Source organism: Rhea americana, unplaced genomic scaffold (assembly GCF_003343005.1).
Source record: "Rhea americana isolate MKP2758 unplaced genomic scaffold, rheAme1 scaffold_184, whole genome shotgun sequence".
Lineage (NCBI taxonomy): Eukaryota > Metazoa > Chordata > Aves > Rheiformes > Rheidae > Rhea > Rhea americana.
Window position 1 is genome coordinate 721056 of NW_028185972.1, and position 22340 is coordinate 743395.

The window sequence follows — 22340 nt, forward strand, 5'->3', positions numbered from 1 at the left end:
AAGTAATTAAGGGTTTGGTCAAGTGGATTTTGTAAAATGTATTTGTCTGTATAAAGAGAAAATGAAATTATTGTTCATGTCCTGACATTAGTTACAGTCAATTTTAATTCTTAAATAATTTGATTAGCAAATGCTATAACATGGATGTTTCAGTTTAACGTTTTAAGAAAGGTACAGATTTTTACAAGGACATAATATAAATTATTGTTCTGTAGAATATATCCTGTTAAAATATTGTATACGTCCTGCCCTCTGTACACTTTGTAAAAAAGACAAAAGAAAAAACAAAATACATAGAATCATATAGGAATATGTGACATTATTGTAATTGTGTACCTGATAATAACGTGAAAAAATAAAAACTGAAATATTTTCCTGTTAATGAACGTTTAGTCTATTTGATGCCCACACTGAGATTAACTTGTTCTTAGGGATGCATTCATCTTTAATGCACTTTAGCTCATTTTTCTACCTCCCCCTTTTCAGCTCATTTTGTACAGCACTAGGATACAAGCGATTAAATCCCTTCTCTGGTGAAACGCGCGTTTACCACCAAGTCGACAAAAGTGAGAGGTGGGATTTACTGCGGCRGAGATGACAGCTCATCGAAATCCATCTCGGCRTCTGTTTTTATGTTAAAGGGTGAAYGTCTGCTCAGCCTTTTCAGCAAGACGGTTTCCTCCTAAGCGCTCCTGCACTGACTGAAAAAGAAGCCCCGAGTCCAGTCGCGTGCTGCTGAACCAGTGGAGCTGGCGCGCGAGGTGCCCGCGCCGGCGTCCCTGGCGGCTTACGGACAAGCCGGCTTCTCCCGCTGCTCTAGTAAGGCTGCAGCCGGGGTAGATAGGCAGCGCCTGTGGGAGCAGTGCAGGTCACCCCGCTTTAGTAGCACCCACCGTCATCCYGTTTCCCCCTCTGACCTGCTCACGGCGTCGCCATCGGGTGTTGCTGCCCCGCTGATGTCTGAGAAGCGAGGAGGCGAGAGGCGGAGGTGCCGCGTCCGCCGCCCCAGGTACCTTCGGGATGCTTGGGCCGGTTGGTTTGCGACAGCATAACGCTGTTGGGAAACACTCACTCACTCCTGATCCCGGTTTGCAACGCGGTGAGACAAGCGTTGGGCAACTGTTCGTAAGAAGAAGCTGTCGCTGCCAGCTGCTCTTGTGTGTGCTTCTTGGTTTCTCCATCGACCTGGTGGTCTTCAGCCGCTTGTCTCGAAATTGTGCGTTGAGCCAGGGTTGCTCTGGGCACTGGCGAATAAATAACTCTCTTTCTGGCTGCTGTTAGGAGAAGACGGGAACAGGGATCAGCTGTTCTTGCCCGTGTCGACTAGTGAAGTCTCCCCTCCCGTTGGACTGACCCCGCWGTGAAAACCTCGCTGCTGCTGCTGYGCTATTCGCAGGTCGCTCAGGTGGCCGCAGCTCCGGCGGAGGGACGTCTCCCTGATTAAGAGAGCGGCAGCAAAGGCAGGCGTCACGGGTGATGGGCCAGAAAAGCATGCATGCCAATTTAGAAGTTCTTTAAAAGCCTTATTAGTGCGCCAGAAAGCTAACCCGCTAATCAGGAAAATAAGGAGCTGGCAAACAGCTCWCTGTGGTTCACTGGTTTATCGAAGGTAGTTATTAAAATTAAATAATACCTAATGAATAAGAAATAGAGGCAAGCAGCAATTAATATGTTAACTAGTTAGGTACAAAACTGACCAAGGAGTGGTTGGAAGCTGACAAACAGGTCAAAAAAGTGGTTAGGTGCGAAGAATTAGCTGTTGTTCTTAAGGACATAAAGAGCAGACGGGTTATTAACTTACTGCCGGGTGGAGAAATTGGGGGGGCAGTAGGGTTATTTAACCCACCGTGGCCACCCCGCGCGGAAAAGGTGCCCTTGGGGGCAGGCCCCCGCTGCGGGGGGGGGGTGCCGCAGCGCCTCGCCGAGCGACCTCCAGCTGTGGCCGCTGTCCTCACTGCCCCTGCCCGAGGTGCGGGCGCGAGGCTGCTGCCTGCTGCCTGCTGGCAGGATCTTCTTCCTCGCAGCAGGATTAGGTAACTTCTTGCATGCGGATCCTCATCGGGGCTGCCCRTGCTTAGCTTGTTAGCGCCAAGAGGCTTGCGAGCCTTGGATCGGGGATCCCTGTAATGGGACAGGCAGGTGCAAACGTGAAGTGACGTGGCCTGGCAGAGCTGCTGCCTGCAGGAGAGAAACCTGTCTGGAGCAAATCCCCAAGCCCTGGTCTCAGGCAAGCCGGCCCTAGGAAACAGCTCCTCCGGAAACCGTGAATGAGCCSAAGCACCTGGGAAGGCTGGCTGCTGCATTAGCTAGTGTGGGAAAGCATGGCCGCAGAGGGAGGGCACCTTGCTTCAAGAGCGAGCCTTCGGCCAGTGCACCCTGTCCGGACTTCAAAAGGCTGCAGACCCTGCCTGGGTCCCCGTGGAGCAGCGTCCGTCAGCGAGAAGTGGGAGATGCTGCCTTTGTGTGGTGGACATCGTGGGGGTCAGCCCTGTTCAGGACAACAAGYGAAGATTCTCCTGCGTGGTTAGCTGCGGTAGTCCGTTCTCCAGCTGTCCTCCACCGCTTGGCCCTTTGGTGGTCCACCTGAGTGAAGGAGGCCTCCAGCCACCCATCCCCATCTCAGCCCCGCCACGGCCCTGCTCCTGCCACCTTGTGCTGCAGGCCTTGGCAAGGTAGCCCTGGAGATACTGGGGGAGCAAAACAGTTCTAACTTCTTCTAAGCCCTGCATCTCTGGATCCACAAATGGACCAGAACTGATCAGAAACCAGTGTGAACCCGAAGGTGCTGGAGGTGCTGCCCTATTCTGCAGCGATGCGGTGTGGGGTGAAGTTGCCCTTCAGGCACCCTGAGACAGACTGATGCAGCAGCTCTGGGAAGTGCCACTGGGATGTTARCTAACGCACAGCGAGGATGCAGCCACACGCCGTCTCCGTGGCATGGGCCAAAATGCTCCTCACAGCTAATTCTTCTTCAAATACATCAGCAGCAAGAGGAGGACTAGGGAAAATGTGGGCCCACTACTGAATGGGGTGGGGGTCCTGGTGACAAGGGATACAGAGAAGGCAGAATTACTGAATGCCTTCTTTGCTTCAGTCTTCACTGCTAAGGGCAGCCCTCAGGAATCCTGGAGCCTGGATGTGAGGGAGAAAGTCTGGAGAGGAGAAGACTTTCCTTTGGCTGAGGAGGATAGGATTAGAGACCTTCTGGGCAGGCCAGACATCCACAAATCCATGGGCCCAGATGGGATGCACCCACGGGTACTGAGGGAGCTGGCGGATGTTGTTGCCAGGCCGCTCTCCATCATCTTTGAAAGGTCCTGGAGAACTGGAGAGGTGCCTGAGGACTGGAAGAAAGCCAATGTCACTCTAGTCTTCAAGAAGGGCAAGGAGGAGGACCCAGGCAACTATACGCCTGTCAGCCTCACCTCCATCCCTGGAAAGGTGATGGAACAGCTCATTCTGGATGTCATCTCCAAGCATATGGAGGAAAAGAAGGTGATCAGGAGTAGCCAGCATGGATTCACCAAGGGGAAATCCTGCTTAACCAATCTGATAGCCTGGTGTGATGAAATGACTGGCTGGGTAGATGAGGGCAGAGCAGTGGACGTTGTGTCCCTTGACTTGAGCAAGGCTTTTGATGCTGTCTCCCATAACATCCTCCTAGATAAGCTCAGGAAGCGTGGGTTAGACAAGTGGAGAGTAAGGTGGATTGAGAACTGGCTGAAAGGCAGAGCTCAGAGGGTTGTCATCAGTGGTGTGGAGTCTAGYTGGAGGCTTGTGGCTAGTGGTGTCCTCCAGGGCTCAGTACTGGGTCCCGTCCTGTTCAACTTCTTCACCAATGACCTGAGGTCATTGATGAGGGGACAGAGTGCCTCCTCAGCAAGTTTGCTGATGATACCAAGCTGGGAGGAGTGGCTGACACACCTGAGAGCTGTGCTGCCATTCAGAGAGAGCTTGACAGGCTGGAAAGTTGGGCGGAGAGGAACCTCATGAGGTTCAACAAGGGCAAGTACAGAGTCCTGCACCCAGGGAGAAATAACCCTAGGCACCAGTACAAGCCAGGGGCTGAGCTTCTGGCGAGCAGCTCTTCAGAGAAGGACCTGGGAGTGCTGGTGGATGACAGATTGACCATGAGCCAGCGCTGTGCCCTTGTGACCGAGAAAGCCAGTGGTATCCTGGGCTGCTTTGGGAAGGCTGTTGCCAGCAGGTCAAGGGAGGTCATCCTGCCCCTCTACTTAGCCCTGGGGAGGCTTCATCTCGAGTACTGTGTCCAGTTCTGGGCTCCCCAGTCCAAGAGAGACATGGGGCTACTGGAGAGAGTCCAGCATAGGGCTACAAAGATGATCAGAGGGCTGGAGCACCTGCCCTCTGAGGAACGGCTGCGAGAGCTGGGCCTCTTCAGCCTGGGGAAGAGAAGACTGAGGGGGGATCTTATCAACGTGTAGAAGTACCTGAAGGGAGGGTGTCAAGGGGACRGGGACAAACTCTTTTCAGTTGCCCCATGTGACAAGACAAGAGGCAATGGGCAGAAACTGAACCACAGGAAGTTCCGCMTGAMYGTGAGGGGGAATTTCTTCACCGTGAGAGTGACAGAGCACTGGCACAGGTTGCCCAGAGAGGTTGTGGAGTCTCCTTCTCTGGACTTATTCAAAGCCCGCCTGGATGCAACCCTGKGTAACATGCTCTAGGTGACCCTGCTGAGCRGGGAGGTTGGACTAGATGATCTCCAGAGGTCYCTTCCAACCTTACTAATTCTATGATTCTAATGCTGCTGCAGCAAGTACCAAAGGAATTAATGATTCACTGCTTAGTTTCCTCTTCCCTTCCACTTTTATGCTATTCTTGTAAATTGGTCTAGAGCCAACTTGCAGCATCAGGTTAGTAATGAATTTAAGCACCATTTATGCTGCTATCGTGGCAATTTAAATCGTCACTTTCTATTAAAAGGTCTAGCTCCAAGCGGTTTTAGCTGAAAGCATCGTCACTGGCAGTGCAATTAAACAAAGAAACTCTTTTCTTGGGATGTCAGTGCAAACTCACGTTAAATAAGGGTTCAGGAGTATCTTGCTAATTTAAACTACAGTATAGCTTTCTGCTGAAGAATAATACCCGATTCAGGGATTTTTTTCCACGCTGTGACAGGTTTCATTATCATTGCGAGAGACTTAAAGTAGTGATGTGCCGAAGGAGTCCAGCAGTCTTTGACGACCTCTTCTCTCCACTATTAGCATGAGTAAGGAAAATATTGCATAGGAAAAAGCTGATATTTCTCAGCATATACCCCTGAAAAGATTCTCATCCTATTCATACAGGACTCTAATTTATGGTCTTGCTTGCCTCCAGACAGCTTGTAAGAACAATTTGTTTTATTGGGCATACATCTGATTCCTTGCTGACAGCTTTATCAGCCACTTTTTAGAAAGGTGCTGTGTCTGGCACGATTTGCACATCTCCCATTCCTTTCCTCTAAAGCTCCGCAGTGCTTTCTAACACATATTACTGTGGAGGATGAGGGACTCCACATGTGTTATGGATCACCAGTAAAAATCACTTCTAATTCCTCAATTGGCTGTAAAAAAAAAAAAAAAAAAAAGTGCTTTCTGCAAGCTCCACGCAGCAGCCGCAGCGCTCATGTCCGGCCGGCCGGGCAGCTTCGCCCCTCCGGATCATCGTCCCTCTGCCGCAGACCCTTTCCTTTGCCCTGGGCACAGGTCCCCGGTACTCCTTTAGCAAACACCCCAGCTTCCTGATGGCTGGTCTTCAACTCTACCGTGCAAGCTATGCTGCTTATCTTTCAGAACAAAATAAAACCCTGTTGCTGTATGAGGGAAGAACCTATTTCACGTGCAAAAAGGAACTATCAAACATTAATATTATAAATTACAACACAAAAATAATAGGTTTGCTCAGCTTGGTTATTTCCCTTACTCCTGTACTGCAGGCAGCCTGACAACATTGCCTTTTAATTTATTTTTTAAACAGTTACTAGGCATCAGGCYGCAATCTTTGGTGTCTGTGTCCGGGATGAGAAGTTAAAGAATATCTGAACAGCTTTAATGGTTTGAATTTTATWTTAATGGCCATAAAGCTTCTTCAGTGCATCAGTATCCGTTGTCCAATGTGGTTTCTCTGAAGTGTATTAGATGTGCTAGAAATAAAAAAGTCATAACATTTAAGCTCCCTCTGTCCCATTCTCAGTTGCTAGTTATTGCYCTGAAGAGCCCAGAGATAGTCATCTTGAGATAAGTATCTCTATGAGGGCTATGAATACGGCTTTTATGTCTAGACAATTACATTTCTAGCTCCAAAGCACTCCACATTTTACCACTTTACTGCAAAGAAAAAATACAGCATGGAGATTGATTTATGGTCGACCCTTAGAAAAATAATATGCAAAGCTTAACTTTCAAAAGTCATTTTCTTTACAGAATTATTAATATTTTTCTGCTTTTTTTTTTTTTTTTTTTTTTTTTTTTGTTTGTTTGTTTTTTAAGGGAAAGTGAGAAGAAAATTCACCGGTATTCTGAAGCTTAAGGAAGGTACTGCAAGCTACAGAGCAAGGGAGTCTGGGGCACATCTGGGTAGAATTTTTTGTTTAAAATTTTTGTCATCACAGAACTGGTAAATCTATTTAATCAAAACTTTTTGTGAGAACACCTCTGTTTTCTGGTTTTAGTGGAGCTCTCCCTGTGCAAAGCCTGCATGCTYCATCTCCCAAACATTTGCCTTCTTGATAATTTTTCTGTCTCCAAGTGACTTTCATGCTTGAGAAAACTTTTTTTTTTCCTAAAATACTAAAAGATTTTTATGAGACAAATAAAAGCATTTCCTGTTTAGGTCTAATTTTGTGTTAGAAAAGAAAGAGATCCTGGAAACGAGATTAGACAGAGGCAATCATCAAGGACACACAGCGCAGGCAGTAGGGCTACGGGTGTGTGAAATGCCAACATGCTCAAATAGTAGTCAAAGCAGGGGAAGGAAAATGAGAGATATGCAAAAAATAAGTTATCGTCTTCCCTCTGCAAACAACCACATGGGWTTGTGAATTGCCTGTACAGTATGACAGTGCATGCTGTCAATAAGAGAGCACTACCTTTGATAGCGCCTCAAGAGCACAAGGCTTTACCTTTTTACCGATGACCAGAGCTTCACCGAAGCCCTGTGCAGGTTGGAGGGTACAAGGCAACAAACAGGAAAATTGGGCCCAAGTTGCCCGTGGAGATCTTCTGTGTGGAAGTAACCTGTTAGCAACAAGTTTTGTGCGTCTCGGACTTTGCTGTGGTTAGGTGGAGTAAAGCCTCTTCTCTCTGCATTGCTGTTCCACGCAAGGGCCCCCGGGGCTTCTCCATCAGCAAAAAACRCATGAGCCCCCTGTTCCTCCACCCTGCTCATGCCCCCGCAGCCATGACATGGCCTGATGGGCTTCATTTTTGGCCTTGGAAGTGTTTCGGGGAGATAGTCCAGGGGACCGGGCTCACACTCCCAACTGCACTTGCATAAGCAGCTGCTAAGGCCACTGCTGCCCATCTCAGGAGCTGCTGAGCCCCAGGAGCCAGGTGTTTTGTAGGCTAGAAGAAAAGGTAGGGGAGGACAAGGGACTTCCTGGTAGGGTGTGCATGTGTATGTGTATGTGTGTGTGTAAGCCAGGAATGGCAAGATGCCAGATTCCCCAGCTCTATCCTACCCCACTCCAATCCCAATCATAGTAGATGATGATCCCCATGGTGATGATAGATCATCATGATGGATCATTTCCAGGATGATGATCATCACAACTAGGATGATCACCATGACAGAAGTCCTTTCTGGGAGGCAGTCTGGCCTTGCCTGAATGGTTTTGGTGGCCACCGTGGTGTAGTGCCTGGACATGGAGCTTCTTTGCGCTGCCTTGCTATAGGTCAACAGCCCACCTCTGGGGCAGAAATGTACCCGCTGCACAGCCTTGACCTGCTGGCATATCTCCTTCAGCTGAGGGACCACGGTAGGTCCASTTTTCTGTGCCCATGTGGCCTTCAAAGTCCTACAGTCTGGGCATACACTTAAGCATGTAAGTAACTCCATCTCTACTCAGCCAGGTACCTCTGGATGGACTTCCCCTTAGCGAAGGGGTAATTCCCATGGGGGCAGGCACAGATTCAGGTGTAATTGGCCAATAGCTTGCTTTGAGTTTGATCTTCTCTGATCAAAAACAGAATGCCTTTCATTTTGAGACTTTACCCAAATCACAAAACTGATGGGTAACATTTGTTCAAATTTGTTGCTTACTGCAACAAAGTAATACTCCCAATGAAGTGGATAGTCTGGACTGTACAATTAACGGCTTTATGATGATTTTGTCCGAACAACTCTAATTGCATGGAGTTGTTCTATCCCGTGACAGACTAAGGAGCCTGTCAAAGGTAAACTAAGTTAATAACTGAAGATATGCAATCTAATGGTGCTTCTTTTGCTCATCTAGCCCCTCTGTCAGGAGTTGATTGGGGGTGGGGGGGAAGGGCCATATTTAAACCAAGTCACTGAACTGTTCCTCCACTTCTCATCTTCCAAAACATGAGAAAATTACACTTAACTCAGTGAACTCATTTTCCCAGCTCATTCTCAAACACGAGTCAGTTGCCTTAACAAACGTTATTTTAACTGAGAGTAGAAAAGAAAACATTTGAAAGATGGACATGGAGGATAACATACAGTCCCTCATTCCTAAGCTCATCTATAGCTATTTTACTTTCTTCTTCCCTCTGGTGGGGCAACCATCACTATACTCTGCACAGCAACACYAGCCCACGCGTTTGGGAGCATGAGGTCTCGTGGCTCTGGCTGCTGCTGGGGCTGTGCACWGGGTCCTTCCTTCTGTCCTTGTGCCTTCAGCCACTCTTTGCTCCTGCTCGYCCCACCAGATAGGAAATCCTGCAGCTCCTTTTGTTTCTCAGATCACCAGTAACAGCTTAAGCAGCTGTTTTCCCGCAGCTGGCAGGGGCACCCATGGCTTCCCCAACTCTTCCTTCCTTGGGCTGGATGGTGACCGCTGTGCCTCAGTCTTGGGTCTATCATCCCGTTCCCCATTTATCGCCAATGCGGATGGGTCAGCTCACCCAGACTGCTAGGCTGCAAGTAGCAGCTCTGCTTCACCTTAAGGTACAACTCTTAACAGAMACATTTCTCAGCCTGAATGAAACAACATGGGCAACATTAACATGTCTCAGACCTGCCCGTTGGTCCTTTCTTCCAAGCTCCCTTCCTTTCCATAAGATATCTATAGAGTCCTGTTCTGTTTCTTATGTTGCCCTTTCCCTCTGAAATCCTAGAGGTGAACAAGGTTGGGGCTAGGGTTCACTTCTGCTTTAGACTTTTGCCACTTCAGTGGGAAAGACAATGTTAGTCATTTTCCATGACTTTTTTCAAGTGTATGGGAAGATGCTGCTAGTGCAGTTTATTTCTTGTTGATCAGTATGTATCTGATGTAGATGTACATGTATCTGATGTAGATGTATATAGGATGGCATTTAAAAACATTTGATATACAAAATCATACACAGGTATGTTCATAAATCACCCAGAAGGGTTGCGGAAGTATCCATGTTCTATAAATAAGCATCTCTAAATCAGAATATCCCAGGGATGCAGCTGAGCATGCAAAATGATTGGTGGGTGTACATTATAACTCATATAGGAGGAGCAGCTGAGAGAGCTGGGACTGTTCAGTGTGGAGAAGGGAAGACTCTGATCAATGAGGAGGGAGGTAAAGAAGACAGAGCCAGACTCTTCTCAGCAGTGCCCAGGGACAAGACAAGACAARACACAACGGGCACAAACTGTAACACAGGAAATTCCATTTAAACATAAGAAAACATGTTTCACTGTGAGAGTGATTGAGCACTGGAGCAGGTTGCCCAGAGAGGTTGTGGAGGCTCCACCTTTGAAGATACTCAAAACTTGACTGGTCACAGCCCTGAGCAATCTGCTCTGGCTGACCCTGATCYGAGCAATGGGTTGGACTGAACGATCTCCAAAAGTGCCTTCCAACCCCAAATATTCTATAATTGTGTGTGATAAAGTGCGATAGCACGCTGTTTCCCTAGGACAACATCACCTGCTGTTTTACAGATGTCCTATGGTGACAGGAGTGGATAGAGAATAACCAGCATTGCAACACAAATGTAATAGATGCCATCCACTGACACACAAATTCAGTGAGTTGCTTAAGCACTGGCATATTTTTAAGCTCCAGGACTGGGTATTGACTTTGCTGCATGATGGCTTAGCAGAGACCCTCTCAGTTGGCTCCGCACATTTTTATATATGCCAATAACTTTCCAGTGGGATAAAAATGGCTTCCACAACGGCTAGTACAGGCAACGYGAACTGCAGACCAAAAGCAAATAATGGTGAGGAAACACTCCTGTTTCAACTTCTCCTCTTCTCAGTACTGCAAGAGAAGCGGAGGCACATTAACGCACTTGGGAATGCTACTACTTATATAGCAACAGTGCACGCTAAGTCTATCTAATTTTAAACACCAGATGAATTACACCTGCCTTTTGGAAATGGAACAGGTTTGTCAACTGTTGCAAAAAAAATCTCAAGAATGATTAAAAACTTGGTATGACTACATTTTTGTCAGTATTCTAGTTTATTGGATTAAAAGGTTGCAGGCCTGTTTCACAGAACTGTGAGGTTTAGATAAATACATATCTTTTGTTGTTTTCTTTTTTWAAAAARGTCTTTAGTATATAGTTCACATTTCAGTACTTTTTTYCTGATAAACAASTCTAAAGAAATGGAYTTCTATTTTAAGCAAAAGCTGAAATTCTTGCAGAATTAGACTTCAAGAAAAATACCAAGTATTGTGAAGTTTCCATGCTATCCTGAGAAATAAAAACATGGCTTTTTGCAGGCATTTCACTGAATGAGTTTTACTGATATGAAGGTTTTCGGCCATAATTCAAAACAAATACTGTCAAATGTTTGCATGAATTACTTTCAGGACATGCAGGCAYGTTTGCACTGCAGAAATCTGACCCTAAGTACTATCTGTCAGTTAGACGAGCAAATAATTTTCTACTGTGTGATTTGAACACTGTCCCAAATACACATCTCAGTGTTAAAGTGGAACTTATTCATCTTCTTGCTTCCACCTACAAAGTGAGAATGAATTTCTGGAGAGTAAATATTGAAGGAACTGTAAACAAAATATGTAAAATTGGGGGACAGAGAGAAATGGAACAAAAGCATCTGATAATTTATTCTCTGCAAATTATTACATAGGAACGACATTTCAGAAAGGAGATGGATACCATATTATCCAGCTGTCAGCAAGGGCTGAAAGATGCTGGGGAGCTATGATAGTTGCTATATGAAGCTGCTAGATAACTTGTCAAGGAAAGGAAAGAGGCAATTGGTGGCAAGARGAGATAATACAAAGGCAAGTGGACGTAAATCAGAAAGAAGATGTTGCAGTAAGTGGGAGTTAACAGATGCTGCCATGRGAACTGGCAAACAAGCGAAGAACTTACTCGGGTCTCAGATGCCCCCCACACCCTGCAACTTAAAACATTAACAGAAACAAATTATCTCCTGGAACAAGAAGCTATTCTAATAAAATAAAAAAGGATTAGGGGAAGAGAGAAGGAGGCTAGTAGGAATGTAAGCAATATGTGGAAATATTTAGTGAATTCATCAAACTCAAGAGAAGGATGTACAGAAAAAGTCTCTCTAGTGGCTGGCTCATAGCATGTTGAAATTGCTTCTGCCTTTTTGAGCCTAGCTGCCATCAAAGAGCTGTCTAAAGTTGCTGTATTTGAGCCACAGATTTTATTGGGAAAACAAATGTATCTATTAAATTGTCACTGACACATTAATGTCTCAGATCTGAAAGTCTTTCACATAYGAAAGTTTGCCTGTTTTTTCCTAGCTTCCTCAGTTGGGCAAATACATTCTCTATCCCTACAGACTGCCTCACTAGCATGCAGAACATCAGCTTTTCTTTCTCCTTCCCTCTTACAWTTTTTTTTCTATTTTAATGATCTTTTTACAATGATCTTTTTTCCCTCAGGACCTCTGRTAGCAACACAGGAAGATGTGTCTTTTACATGTCCTGAGAGGAGATGATAAAATGTAAGAGGAATATATAACAGCTGTTTTGAGAATGGTTCAAGAAATAAAAGTAGCCAGCAGTAAAATTTCTAGTTTCTCTAAAGAAACTCTCTCCTTCCTGAAACAAATGAAGCTTACCTTGATAGGGTGTGTATGGGTGCGTATATACATGCACATATGGGTTTGTCTGGAGAACAGTGTCCTGGAACAGGCATTACACCTCTCTTTGCTGATAACTCAAGCTGTGCATCTGGGGATACACTGCTGGGACTATCCTCAGTCATGCAGAAATGCCACAGAAACCAACCTGCTAACCTCAGAGCAGCCTGAAAGCAGAAGTCTGGAGAGATGTGGACGGCCTTCTGCTAAACTTCAGCCACTGGCTGTGGCTGAATGAGAGAACTCCTGTGCCCCCAGCCACGGGGTGAAGCACGGGGCAGCGCGAGCTCCCTGCCGCCTGGGTGCCAGCCCTCGCACCTCTCCTCCTGCACCTCAGCCTGGTGTGGAGGTGACCTCCTCCTCCTCCCCCATAGTGACAGGGCTGCCTCCAGTCAGCTCCTGCTGCCGTGGCCACATGCAAATTTGTCCCRGTAACAGAGCAGGGCCAGGTGGGACTGCCAGGGTGCGGCTGGGCCATGTGAGCGTGCCTTTGGAAGGCATGATTTGCAATGCATAGCCTATGCAGAGCCAGGTTGCCTCTATGTGTCCTTATGCCAAGATCCCACCAGGTCAGATGCGGAGGCTGTGGAAATGCAGGTGTACAAAACCCTGACATTTGGAGCAGGAGTTTATATCATGACTAGAAAGATGTGACTGGGAACTCCTGAGCTGTCTATTGGCAGATACTACTCCTGTTTCCTTATGCAAAAACAGGGACCAAGTTTCACCTAGTTGAACAAGGGCTTATCATTTGTTCAAGAAACCCCTTCTGAGTTAAGTTAGATATGACATCTTGCAAGCCCTGCTTAGCTCTTATGCTGCAAATCAAAGCCTCAACTCATGATCATTCCAGAGCCTGAGTCTCAGTTCAGGGTGACTATGGCATATGGGATCTTATCAATGTCTACAAACACCTTAAGGGAGGGTGTCAAGAGGATCATAGAATCATAGAATTGCTGAGGTTGRAAGGGACCTCTGGAGATCATCTAGTCCAACCCTCAAACGAGTGGCCCATATGGGGATCAAGCCCTCAACCTTGGCATTATTAGCACCATGCTCTAACCAACTGAGGATGGGTCCAAACTCTTTGCAGTGGTGCCATGTGACAGGACAAGAGGCAACGGGCACAAACTGAAACACAGGGAGTTCCACCTGAATGTAAGGAAGAACTTCGTTACTGTGAGAGTGACAGAGCACTGGAAGAGGTTGCCCAGAGAGGCTGTGGAGTCTCCTTCTCTGGAGATATTCAAAACCCTCCTGGATGTGATCCTGTCTAACACGCTCTAGGCGACCCTGCTTGAGCAGGCAGRTTGGACTAGATGATCTCCARAKGWSCCTTCCAACCTTAYCRATTCTGTGATTCTGTGTGCCTATGTCCTATGCGTGTATTTACCCAGAATGAAAGAGGGTGACAAATTAACATTTTGAACTAACTTGGATAAATGTGTCTGAGAAGTGGAAGAAAGCAGCATTCAGATAAAATGTAGGCACATAGATATTCAAGGAGARCACAACACTCATCCTACCTATTCCACTTCAAATTGCTTTTCATTTCTGGCAAGTCTTCTCTAATTTGCTTAATGTATGATCTTCTATACCAACGGATAATGAAAGTTAATTTTGTCAGGAGTATGTCAGTGTTGCTTAGACAGAGCTGCATTAGAAGGTGGCATTTTTGTGGCATATTTATTTAAAGCACTAGAAATAAAATCATGGCTATTAAATTCCATTTATAGATTTGAGAGGACAGAAGCACATAGAAAATGAAACTTCTAAATATAAATATATGCTCACTGCACTGTTACTATTTATTTTCCTCTTATAGCTGGTAGGAACCTAGWCTTTCAATTATTTGGTGATGAATTTCTATATTATTAATTCAGACTTAATTTTGCCCTTTGGACAATCACARGTTTCTAGTTGTATCCCCTGACAGCTGATAAAATATAAGATATAGTCATTTGTGATTCACTAAGTGCAAGAAGTAAGCTGATCTGAATCCATCCTTTGGCTAATATAGACATTATATAACATAATTATGCAGTGTCTATCTTTGTAAATAAAGTCTTGAACCCTATACTTTGGAATAAATTACAACAGCTCTGCCCAGCAAACCTAAATGTATTTGAGTTCAGTGACTACTTTTTAAAAAACCCTTGAAAGATTATAAGCTTACGGATATGAAGAGTGATGAAAGAATTCACTTATCTACCTTTACGATGATCAAGAAACACTTCAGTGCTTCTTGTCCTTYTGAAAATCATTGCAAATATTTCCAGAGCAGAGGAAAGTTTCCTCTGCTCTGCTCCGCTCTTAGGTGAGTACGGTTATTGCCATTGCATAAACAGAAAAACAAAACTAGTTACATGACTTGTGCAGTAAGATGGAAGACAAAACCAAAAAGACACCACAGATACTGTGAGGTATCTCTGTTGTATTCACAAGACCAGTATTTCTGTCCCAGTATTTGCAGATAAAGTGGAAACAAAACATTTAAACTTAGTTCCTACCGGCATGGATATACACTAACTGTCTAACCCTTTGCTCTTAAAGGCAATGGAAGCTCTAATGTTTTTTTCCTTGAGCAGATCTCAACTGACATTTTTTGTAGACTTCTGTGTGTGTGTGGTGGGGGGGATAATACAAGCCCATACAATGTGAAAGACCTTTAGAGAATAGTATCATAAAAAAGCAGAACAGTATGGGTTATTCATTATCAAGTCAATACTAACAAGATATGACCATTTAGTTGTGACACAACGGAAAGCAGGAAAAACAACCAGCCTCCTGTGAAGGACCTTGCAGCTCTCTGCTACACATCCCTCTCCACCGGGCTGCCACTGCCCGTCTCTGCGAGCCTGGGGACAGGCAGCGAAACCAGCACACCCAAGCACGCCAGCTCTGTAAGGTAGAGCCCTTCACACGTTGCAATATGTTGTCAAACAGTCTAAAAGCTTCCAGGTTGCCTAACAGAGTTACAAGGTCTTTTATAATCAAATGGCTATTTATTTTTTCTTCTTTGTAGAACCACAAAGATTTTAGCAAAGTTTATAAAGTCCTGGCGGGCATGGACTCACCCCAGCCTCCAAAGASGACTTGTCTCAGCTTGACAGTTTCCTTTGAAGAGTGTGCTTGTCCAACACAYGAGTTGGAGCTGCAGACCCCATTTGCACAGAGAAGGGGAGCTGTGCCCCAGCAGCCTCCCACTCCCCGCTTGCTARCACTTTCATAGGTTTTACTTATTTTTCTGTGACCTGTATATCATTTCATATCATCACAGACCATTCAGTTATTCCTATTCAGTTTTGGTATTTGACTAAAGTGTAACTTCCAGCTTTGGTCTGGAAACCAGACCCAAGCCCCCAGGCCCCTCCACTATCCCTGTTGGCCCAGCTTGTGTAYGAACGATTTTTTTTTCTGATTGTCACTTTAAAAATCTAATTTCTATTAATTTCTCACAGGAAAAAACTTCAGGAGCTCATCTCCAGTATTACTTTGAAAGCCAAGATTAAGGTTCATATTGGAGGAAGACAAAACGAATAAAATAGACAAACAATTTAAGTTCCCAAGTCTCTACTTGTAAGGTACTTGCAAACTGGAACCCCAGAATTTCACAGTTTCACAGGCTGTGTTTATATAAAAGTAATAACTACTGTTTCAGGATGTAGCACTGATTTTGTACATACATAGTTGAGGCTTTTGCCTGTGCCCGGTCTCACTGCTCCAGTGACTAAGCCCCATACTGACAATGTCTCGCATGCACACAGGTATTTTCTTTTCTCCTTGCTTGCTAATGTGTGCTCTGGTTGCTACGGAAAACAACATGCCTCTAGCTTTGGAGGGTGTTCTGTTCTGTTCTCATGGTTTTATACTTTCACTGTTGTGGATGCATAGTTTGGGGTGTTTCTTTTTTCTTCCCCATAATAGCAATACAGAAGGAGCACAAAGCATTTCCATCRTGTTACAACCTGTGGGAAGAAACGCATGACCTATCTTGCCCAGCACCTGACTGTTGTGGAAAAAGCAGGCTAGTCTTTAACTGCAGTGTGCCTGAGATGACATCTTCCTGTCAGAATAACATTAGTAATCTCTGAAGAGCCCCTTACTCTCCTCTCCAGGAAACAAGATAGCTGTGTTGACTCTAGATAACCTATCCCATAAAGAGTTCTTTAATTTTAGTTAAGGTCTGCTATCCTGAATTAAGATGAAAAGCAGAAACATTTATAAACAAAAAATAAATAAATCAGTTTTAGTATGAAGTTGCCTCATCTTGAAACATTGCATTTTTATTTCCATCATTCTTATGTTTTTATTTTAATCAGTTTMACAATGTTTCAGATGTCAAAATTTGTTTTTGAACAGCAGATGCAGAATTGTTCATGTAGGAAATGTCAAATTGAAATGTTTCCACACAAAGCAAAGTTAAAAAATAGTTTCAGGTTAAGAAATCTGTTAAAAGATGCCCTCTTATTGAAGCTTCAGTTCAGATGAACTAGCTTTTTGAAATAAAAAAAAATCTCAAAATTCCTGTCAGCCCTCATCTAGAAGTTGTGGATTATAAATCAAGGCTGGGATGGAAAAATCTATAGAAATTTACTCCTAGGAAAGAACTTCTTAATCCTAACATACTCATTTTGATGCTGAAGACCTGTGAGGTTAGTCTTTGCCCATCAGTGCCCTTGGACACATATGAGATGCTCACAAAGTGGCACTTACATGGTCCTTAAGACATATTTGTCTTACTGCTCATCACTGCTCCTTTGGGGAAAAGCTTCGCCCATTGCTGAAAAGCTCTGCAATCAAATATATGTACTTTACCAAAGCAATGGCAGAGAAAATGCGCTACCTGCCTCTATTCCACCTCAGGTTGCTGATTGTTGGCTACCCCTCTTAACGCCAATTTGGGGACCTAATTTTATAAGGTTCTTTCAGCACTTTGTTCTGCTATGAAGTACTGTGAATTTCCTTAGTGTTGTTCCACTCCTGCATCCAGTCACTCCTGAGTTACTTTGGAAAGGTAGGACAAAGCAGATAATTACTCATATCTAGGTGAAAGTGTAACAAAGCAGTGCAGAAATCGGTATTTAGTTTGATTCTACTTCTTTATATTCCTCCCCTATATTGACTGCCAGAAACTGATTKGCTATTTTTGGAAGTGAAATAAAATCAGACTTGCATTCATCTTCAGATTTGATGAAAGCTTCTGTCTTTTCTCTTTTATTACTTCTGTATTGAAATAGACCAAGAGTCGTTATCTAAATTTTCCTCTTAAAAGCACAAATATAAAGCTTCCAGCAAACCCAATATTCTTTATTTTATGTAGAAATTTGCCCATCTGAATAGACATGAAAATTACAATTCATCTTTGTTATACTAATTTATTTCATTGTAGTCATTGTRTTTCTTTATTTTTACCATTGCTATCAGGATACAAATAACAAGCAAATTCCATTATGAATTTATCAGTGATATATGTGCTTCTTATTTTACATTAATGAATCATCTTTTCTGAAAATAGCAACTTATTATCGGCAGTAAGTGAAAAGTCAACAGCTTTATAATGGAAAAAGGCCAAGTTACACCTAAGTTCAACTGCATAGTATGATACAGCTGAGAAGCAGGGTTTAATTGCATTATTAAACCTGTGCATGTTTGTGGAAGCTGGATAATTTTAGCCAACTTTCCTTGGCTGGCTTGGCATTCAGATTTGTGAAAAAGCTAATATACAGTCCTACAACACTGAAAAATGTTGATTTGTTTTTCTATATAAACTTTCCTTGTTAGTTTGAACTCAGCGTAATTTTTCCTCTGTGAAACAATTTTCACTGTTTCCCATCTGCAGTGGGACACAGACAGTGACAGTCTGCTGGATTTCCCTACAGCTGATATGTTTTAGCCTGCTCTGTATTTCCTGTACTATGGAGCTTAGAGATTGCTTTGTGATAGCCTGCAGCATCTCTTGCTGTTTGGTTTGTGGGYCAGGATTGGCACCAGGACTTCTGTGTATAGGCTTGGCTTGTATGTGACAAAGGGGCTGTGTACCCTTCCGAGAGCCAGCATGCCTCCTTCGGGGAGGCACCCTCGCGGCATTATCTCCCCACTGACTGCACGCCGGGAGGGGAACGATCACAACCGGCACCGTGTTGAACGGCGCTGAGAGAATGCAGCTATTCCAGTGAGGCAGGTTAGTGAAAGTCATCCTAAGAGGGGAAAAGAGATAAAGATGATTGTGTCGACCTTTAAAAGAAGAGCATACTGCAGATAAAAATGGTGTGTTCCTTGAGAAGAAARAAGATCTGAACAGCACAGCATTTGGAAGGAAGCTGAACCACAAAGTGCTCTAAAGCCCCCCCAGTGAACAAAGGCACAGGCATTTTTTATTCTGAGTAACTGTRTATATCTCTCGACCTGTCTTATCTGACATGTGTTTGATGCATAAATACTTTTCTACTGCTGAAGTTGTTTTTTGTGTCAAATATCATGCATTAAACTAAAGGGTTAAACTCAAAACTGGAATAGTGAAACTGGGAGGAAGATGCACTTAAGAACATGGGAATTGGAAGGGCTTGTCATAGGTCTAGGGGGCCAGGCATTTGGCTTACAGGTTAGTGCGCAGAGGGCACTGCAGAAGAACCTGTGCTAAGGAAGTGTGCACAGAGCAGCAGACCTCAGACTGTGGCAGCTGATGGGTCATGGTATGTTCTTCAGTGTGATCTGTTTATCATTTCCTTTTGGCTACGCTGATCTGCAAGGAAGTTTAAGAACTGTCAGTTAGACCAACCCTTCCTGGTCCCAGAATTCAGGAAGTATGAGCCCAGAATATGAGCAAAAGATGATGCCATGCTCCATATTTAAGGCCACTTATTAAGGAAGTGGATCTAATGTGTGACCCGAAGATGACAAAATGATATTGCTAACAAGGAGAGATTGCAGTAGATTTGCGCTATTTTGTTTTTAGACTCTATTCTATGGAAGGAACTCTAGCAGAAGAGAAAGTAGCACGGATCTCTACAAAAGCAGTTGGAAACTAATCCTTAATGTTTGAACTTCAGCCAGATAAGCTTGTACAAGTTCATGAGACAGGAACTCTAATGCTATGTTCAGTGTATTCTGCAATATTTGTTCCTAGTATTGCTGAATGACTAAAATATCACAGTAAAATCCAGAATCATTACTATGTAGATTATTCTAGGAACCATTACATCAAAGCRGACTCTGGCTTTCTTTTAAATGTGATAAAATAGCCATCAGTTCTGTCACTCCTATACTTACTGCATGAATTTCTGCAGTAAAAGCGATGATAAACCCATATCATTCAAAAAAGGGACTCACAGGACAGCAATTTTTATTTCCAGCTTTCAGCAAGTGCAAGAAGCTAGCAACCAAAATAGCAGCAGATAGGAATCCTGTTGCTTCTCTGCTGAGGAAAAACCCTCAAAGGCCTTAAGCCATCCTTCCATCTCAGCAAATCCTGACTTGAGCTTTCAGTCACATTTCAGAATACGTGATCACCTTCAAATACTTTGATAAAAATAAATCATGTAAAATTGAGGGGAAAGTATCACAGACTCACAGAATGGTTGAGGTTAGAATGGACCTCTGGAGATCATCTAGTTCAATCCCCCTGCTCAAGCAGGKTCACCAAGAGCACATTGCACAAGATCTTGTCCAGACAGATTACATGATAGAAGGTTATCAGATTGGTTAAGCATGATTTCCCCTTGGTGAATCCATGCTGGCTACTCCTGATCACCTTCTTTTCCTCCATATGCTTGGAGATGACATCCAGAATGAGCTGTTCCATCACCTTACCAGGGATGGAGGTGAGGCYGACTGGTCTGTAGTTTCCTGGGGAAATTATTAACGGTTATTTCCCCCGCAGCTAGCAACTTAATCTTCAGCTGGCACCTCATTCAAGCTAGTAACTCATCTTTGGGATGAGTAAAGAGACTTCCAAATAGAAAACGAGCTGGAATTATGTTACAAGAATTTTGGCTGTGTCTTTTGTGTAACTGGGGGGCAGAAGATATTCTTTATGTTGGATGCTTTAGGAGGCCTGTGAAGTCTGCCTAGACACCACATGCTAACAGTCAGTCAGTGCTACAAGCCTCTCAATGAAACTATAAAGTTCTCTTCTTTATGTTTTAGCGTAGTGAAAACGGTGAGAGCAATGGTAGGGGGGAATCAAAACAAATAGCTTTGGTTTACAAACCCATGTACAACCCTCCTGATGGTAACAGAACAGGCTATCAGCAGCCTCTTCTGTCTTAGTCCCAAATCCTGCCAYATTGGAAGAAATCTGCCTCTTTTTAAAGGAGCGCCTGTTTAACCACTGAGCAGCTGAGATCTTCTGCACATGAATATGAGGAATTTCTTCGCTGTGAGAGTGATGGAGCACTGGCACAGGTTGCCCAGAGAGGTTGTGGAGTCTCCTCCTCTGGAGATATTCAAGGCCCGCCTGGATGCAACCCTGTGTAACATGCTCTAGGTGACCCTGCTGAGCGGGGAGGTTGGACTAGATGATCTCCAGAGGTCCCTTCCAACCTTACCAAATCTAAGATTCTATGATCCCCGTGTTCTTGCTAGCAGTCTTTTGGTACCCAACCTGGTGTCCTTCCTCTGAAACCTCTGGGAATGCTGTGAAAACTCCAAGATGACAAAGTTTTCCTGCAAAAAGGCTGTGGTGCCTATGAAAATCACACATTCCCTCCATTTTCTTCAAAACCCTGGAATACTGCCTTGATCTCCATACGTATTTAAGGTGTTCTGTGTGTTCAGTCCCTTACTGAAACTTTGCATGTTTTTGCCATGCTGATTATTGAGCTGTCATTTCTAAAGACTCTAAGACCTTTTTGGTCTCTGTGGTGGCTCCTGAGCGGCAACAGTTAATCACTCTGTAGGTAGTTAGGGGTGTCCTYCTCCCCCTGTACACTTCTTTACATTTAATGATACTGAATTTCACCTGCTGTTTTGTTATCCGGTGCTACAACAATCCTGCTTCTTCTTGCTGCCAGGTTTGGTCTGACTATCCAGAACAACTTGGTAGTTGGTGCCAAGATGTCACCAAACTCCATCACTTCATTATTCGTCATTTCCTTTTCCAGGAAACAGCCTAAATACGTTGCACAGCACAGGCCCCGGAGAAGATCTCATAGGCATCCTATCAGCAAATGAAACGTGTGGGGAAGTGGAGAAACCCTTCATGTATTCCTGTCCTCTGCTCATAGGAGGGTGCTGCTTTGCACCTTGTTGCAGCCAAAATTTTGAAAAGTCAGTAGTGAAGACTAATGGAAAGTCTGTTTGAACTGACCAAGCAGCTGACCACCTCCACATGCTCCTGCAGAGAGTGCAGCACTGAGGGCTGCTCTGACAAGGCTGGGGTGAAGCTGGACACAGTGCAGGGGAATCCAGCCTGCTCCTCGGCTGATTTCCCCTTACTCTTCGGCTCTCAGGCCATGGGCCTGGATGAGACCTGACCCCACACACATCCAGACAGGCTGTTTATTCATCTTTTTTTCTTTCTTTTTTCCCWATGGCTGTATCTAGGCTTGTGAAGATGGGGTGTAGAGCGATCCAGTGGCTCTGCAAGCAGCCACTTAATGAAAGCTGAGCAAAAACCTTTCAAAAGCTCTGCAGCCTCCTCTCACACGAAGCCAGGAGTGAGACGCTGTCGGCAGGGGCCCGACGGGAGCGGCTCCAGCCCCGGGACTCAGCACCAGGCAGGCGGCGCGGTGCCCGCGGGTGCCCGGGGCCGCTGGGCGGCAGCGCGGGGGCCGGGCTGTGCGCGCCGCCGGCCCGGCCCAGGCTCCCCGGGCTAATGATTAACCGCCCCTCGGCCAGCGCCGAGCCGCCCGTGTGCGCGCCCCGCGGCCCCGCAGCTGCCGAGCCGCCCGCCGGCCGGCAGCGACCGGCTCCGCCGCCGCCTCCCCGTGCCCGTGCCCGCTTCCCGTCGGCGCTGTCAGGGCACGGCGGCGGGGGCCGGCCATGGAGGGCGCGGCGAACGGGACCCTCCACCCGTCCTGCGGCGCCACCGAGCCGCCCTACTCGCTGGAGCTCCTGCGGAGTAAGTGCCGCCGCGCACACGGCCG

The 22340-nt window shown here is 45.2% G+C and overlaps 1 protein-coding gene across 1 annotated transcript in view; it reads left to right on the top strand.

Moving 5' to 3' along the window:
• The first annotated feature begins 22236 nt into the window (after window positions 1-22236).
• The window catches only part of LOC146597453 (organic solute transporter subunit alpha-like), a 10409-nt gene continuing 10305 nt past the window's right edge, over window positions 22237-22340 (top strand). The window contains exon 1 of the mRNA XM_085302083.1: window positions 22237-22315. Coding sequence (XP_085158209.1) covers window positions 22237-22315 — 79 coding nt within the window. The remainder of the gene's footprint in view (window positions 22316-22340) is intronic.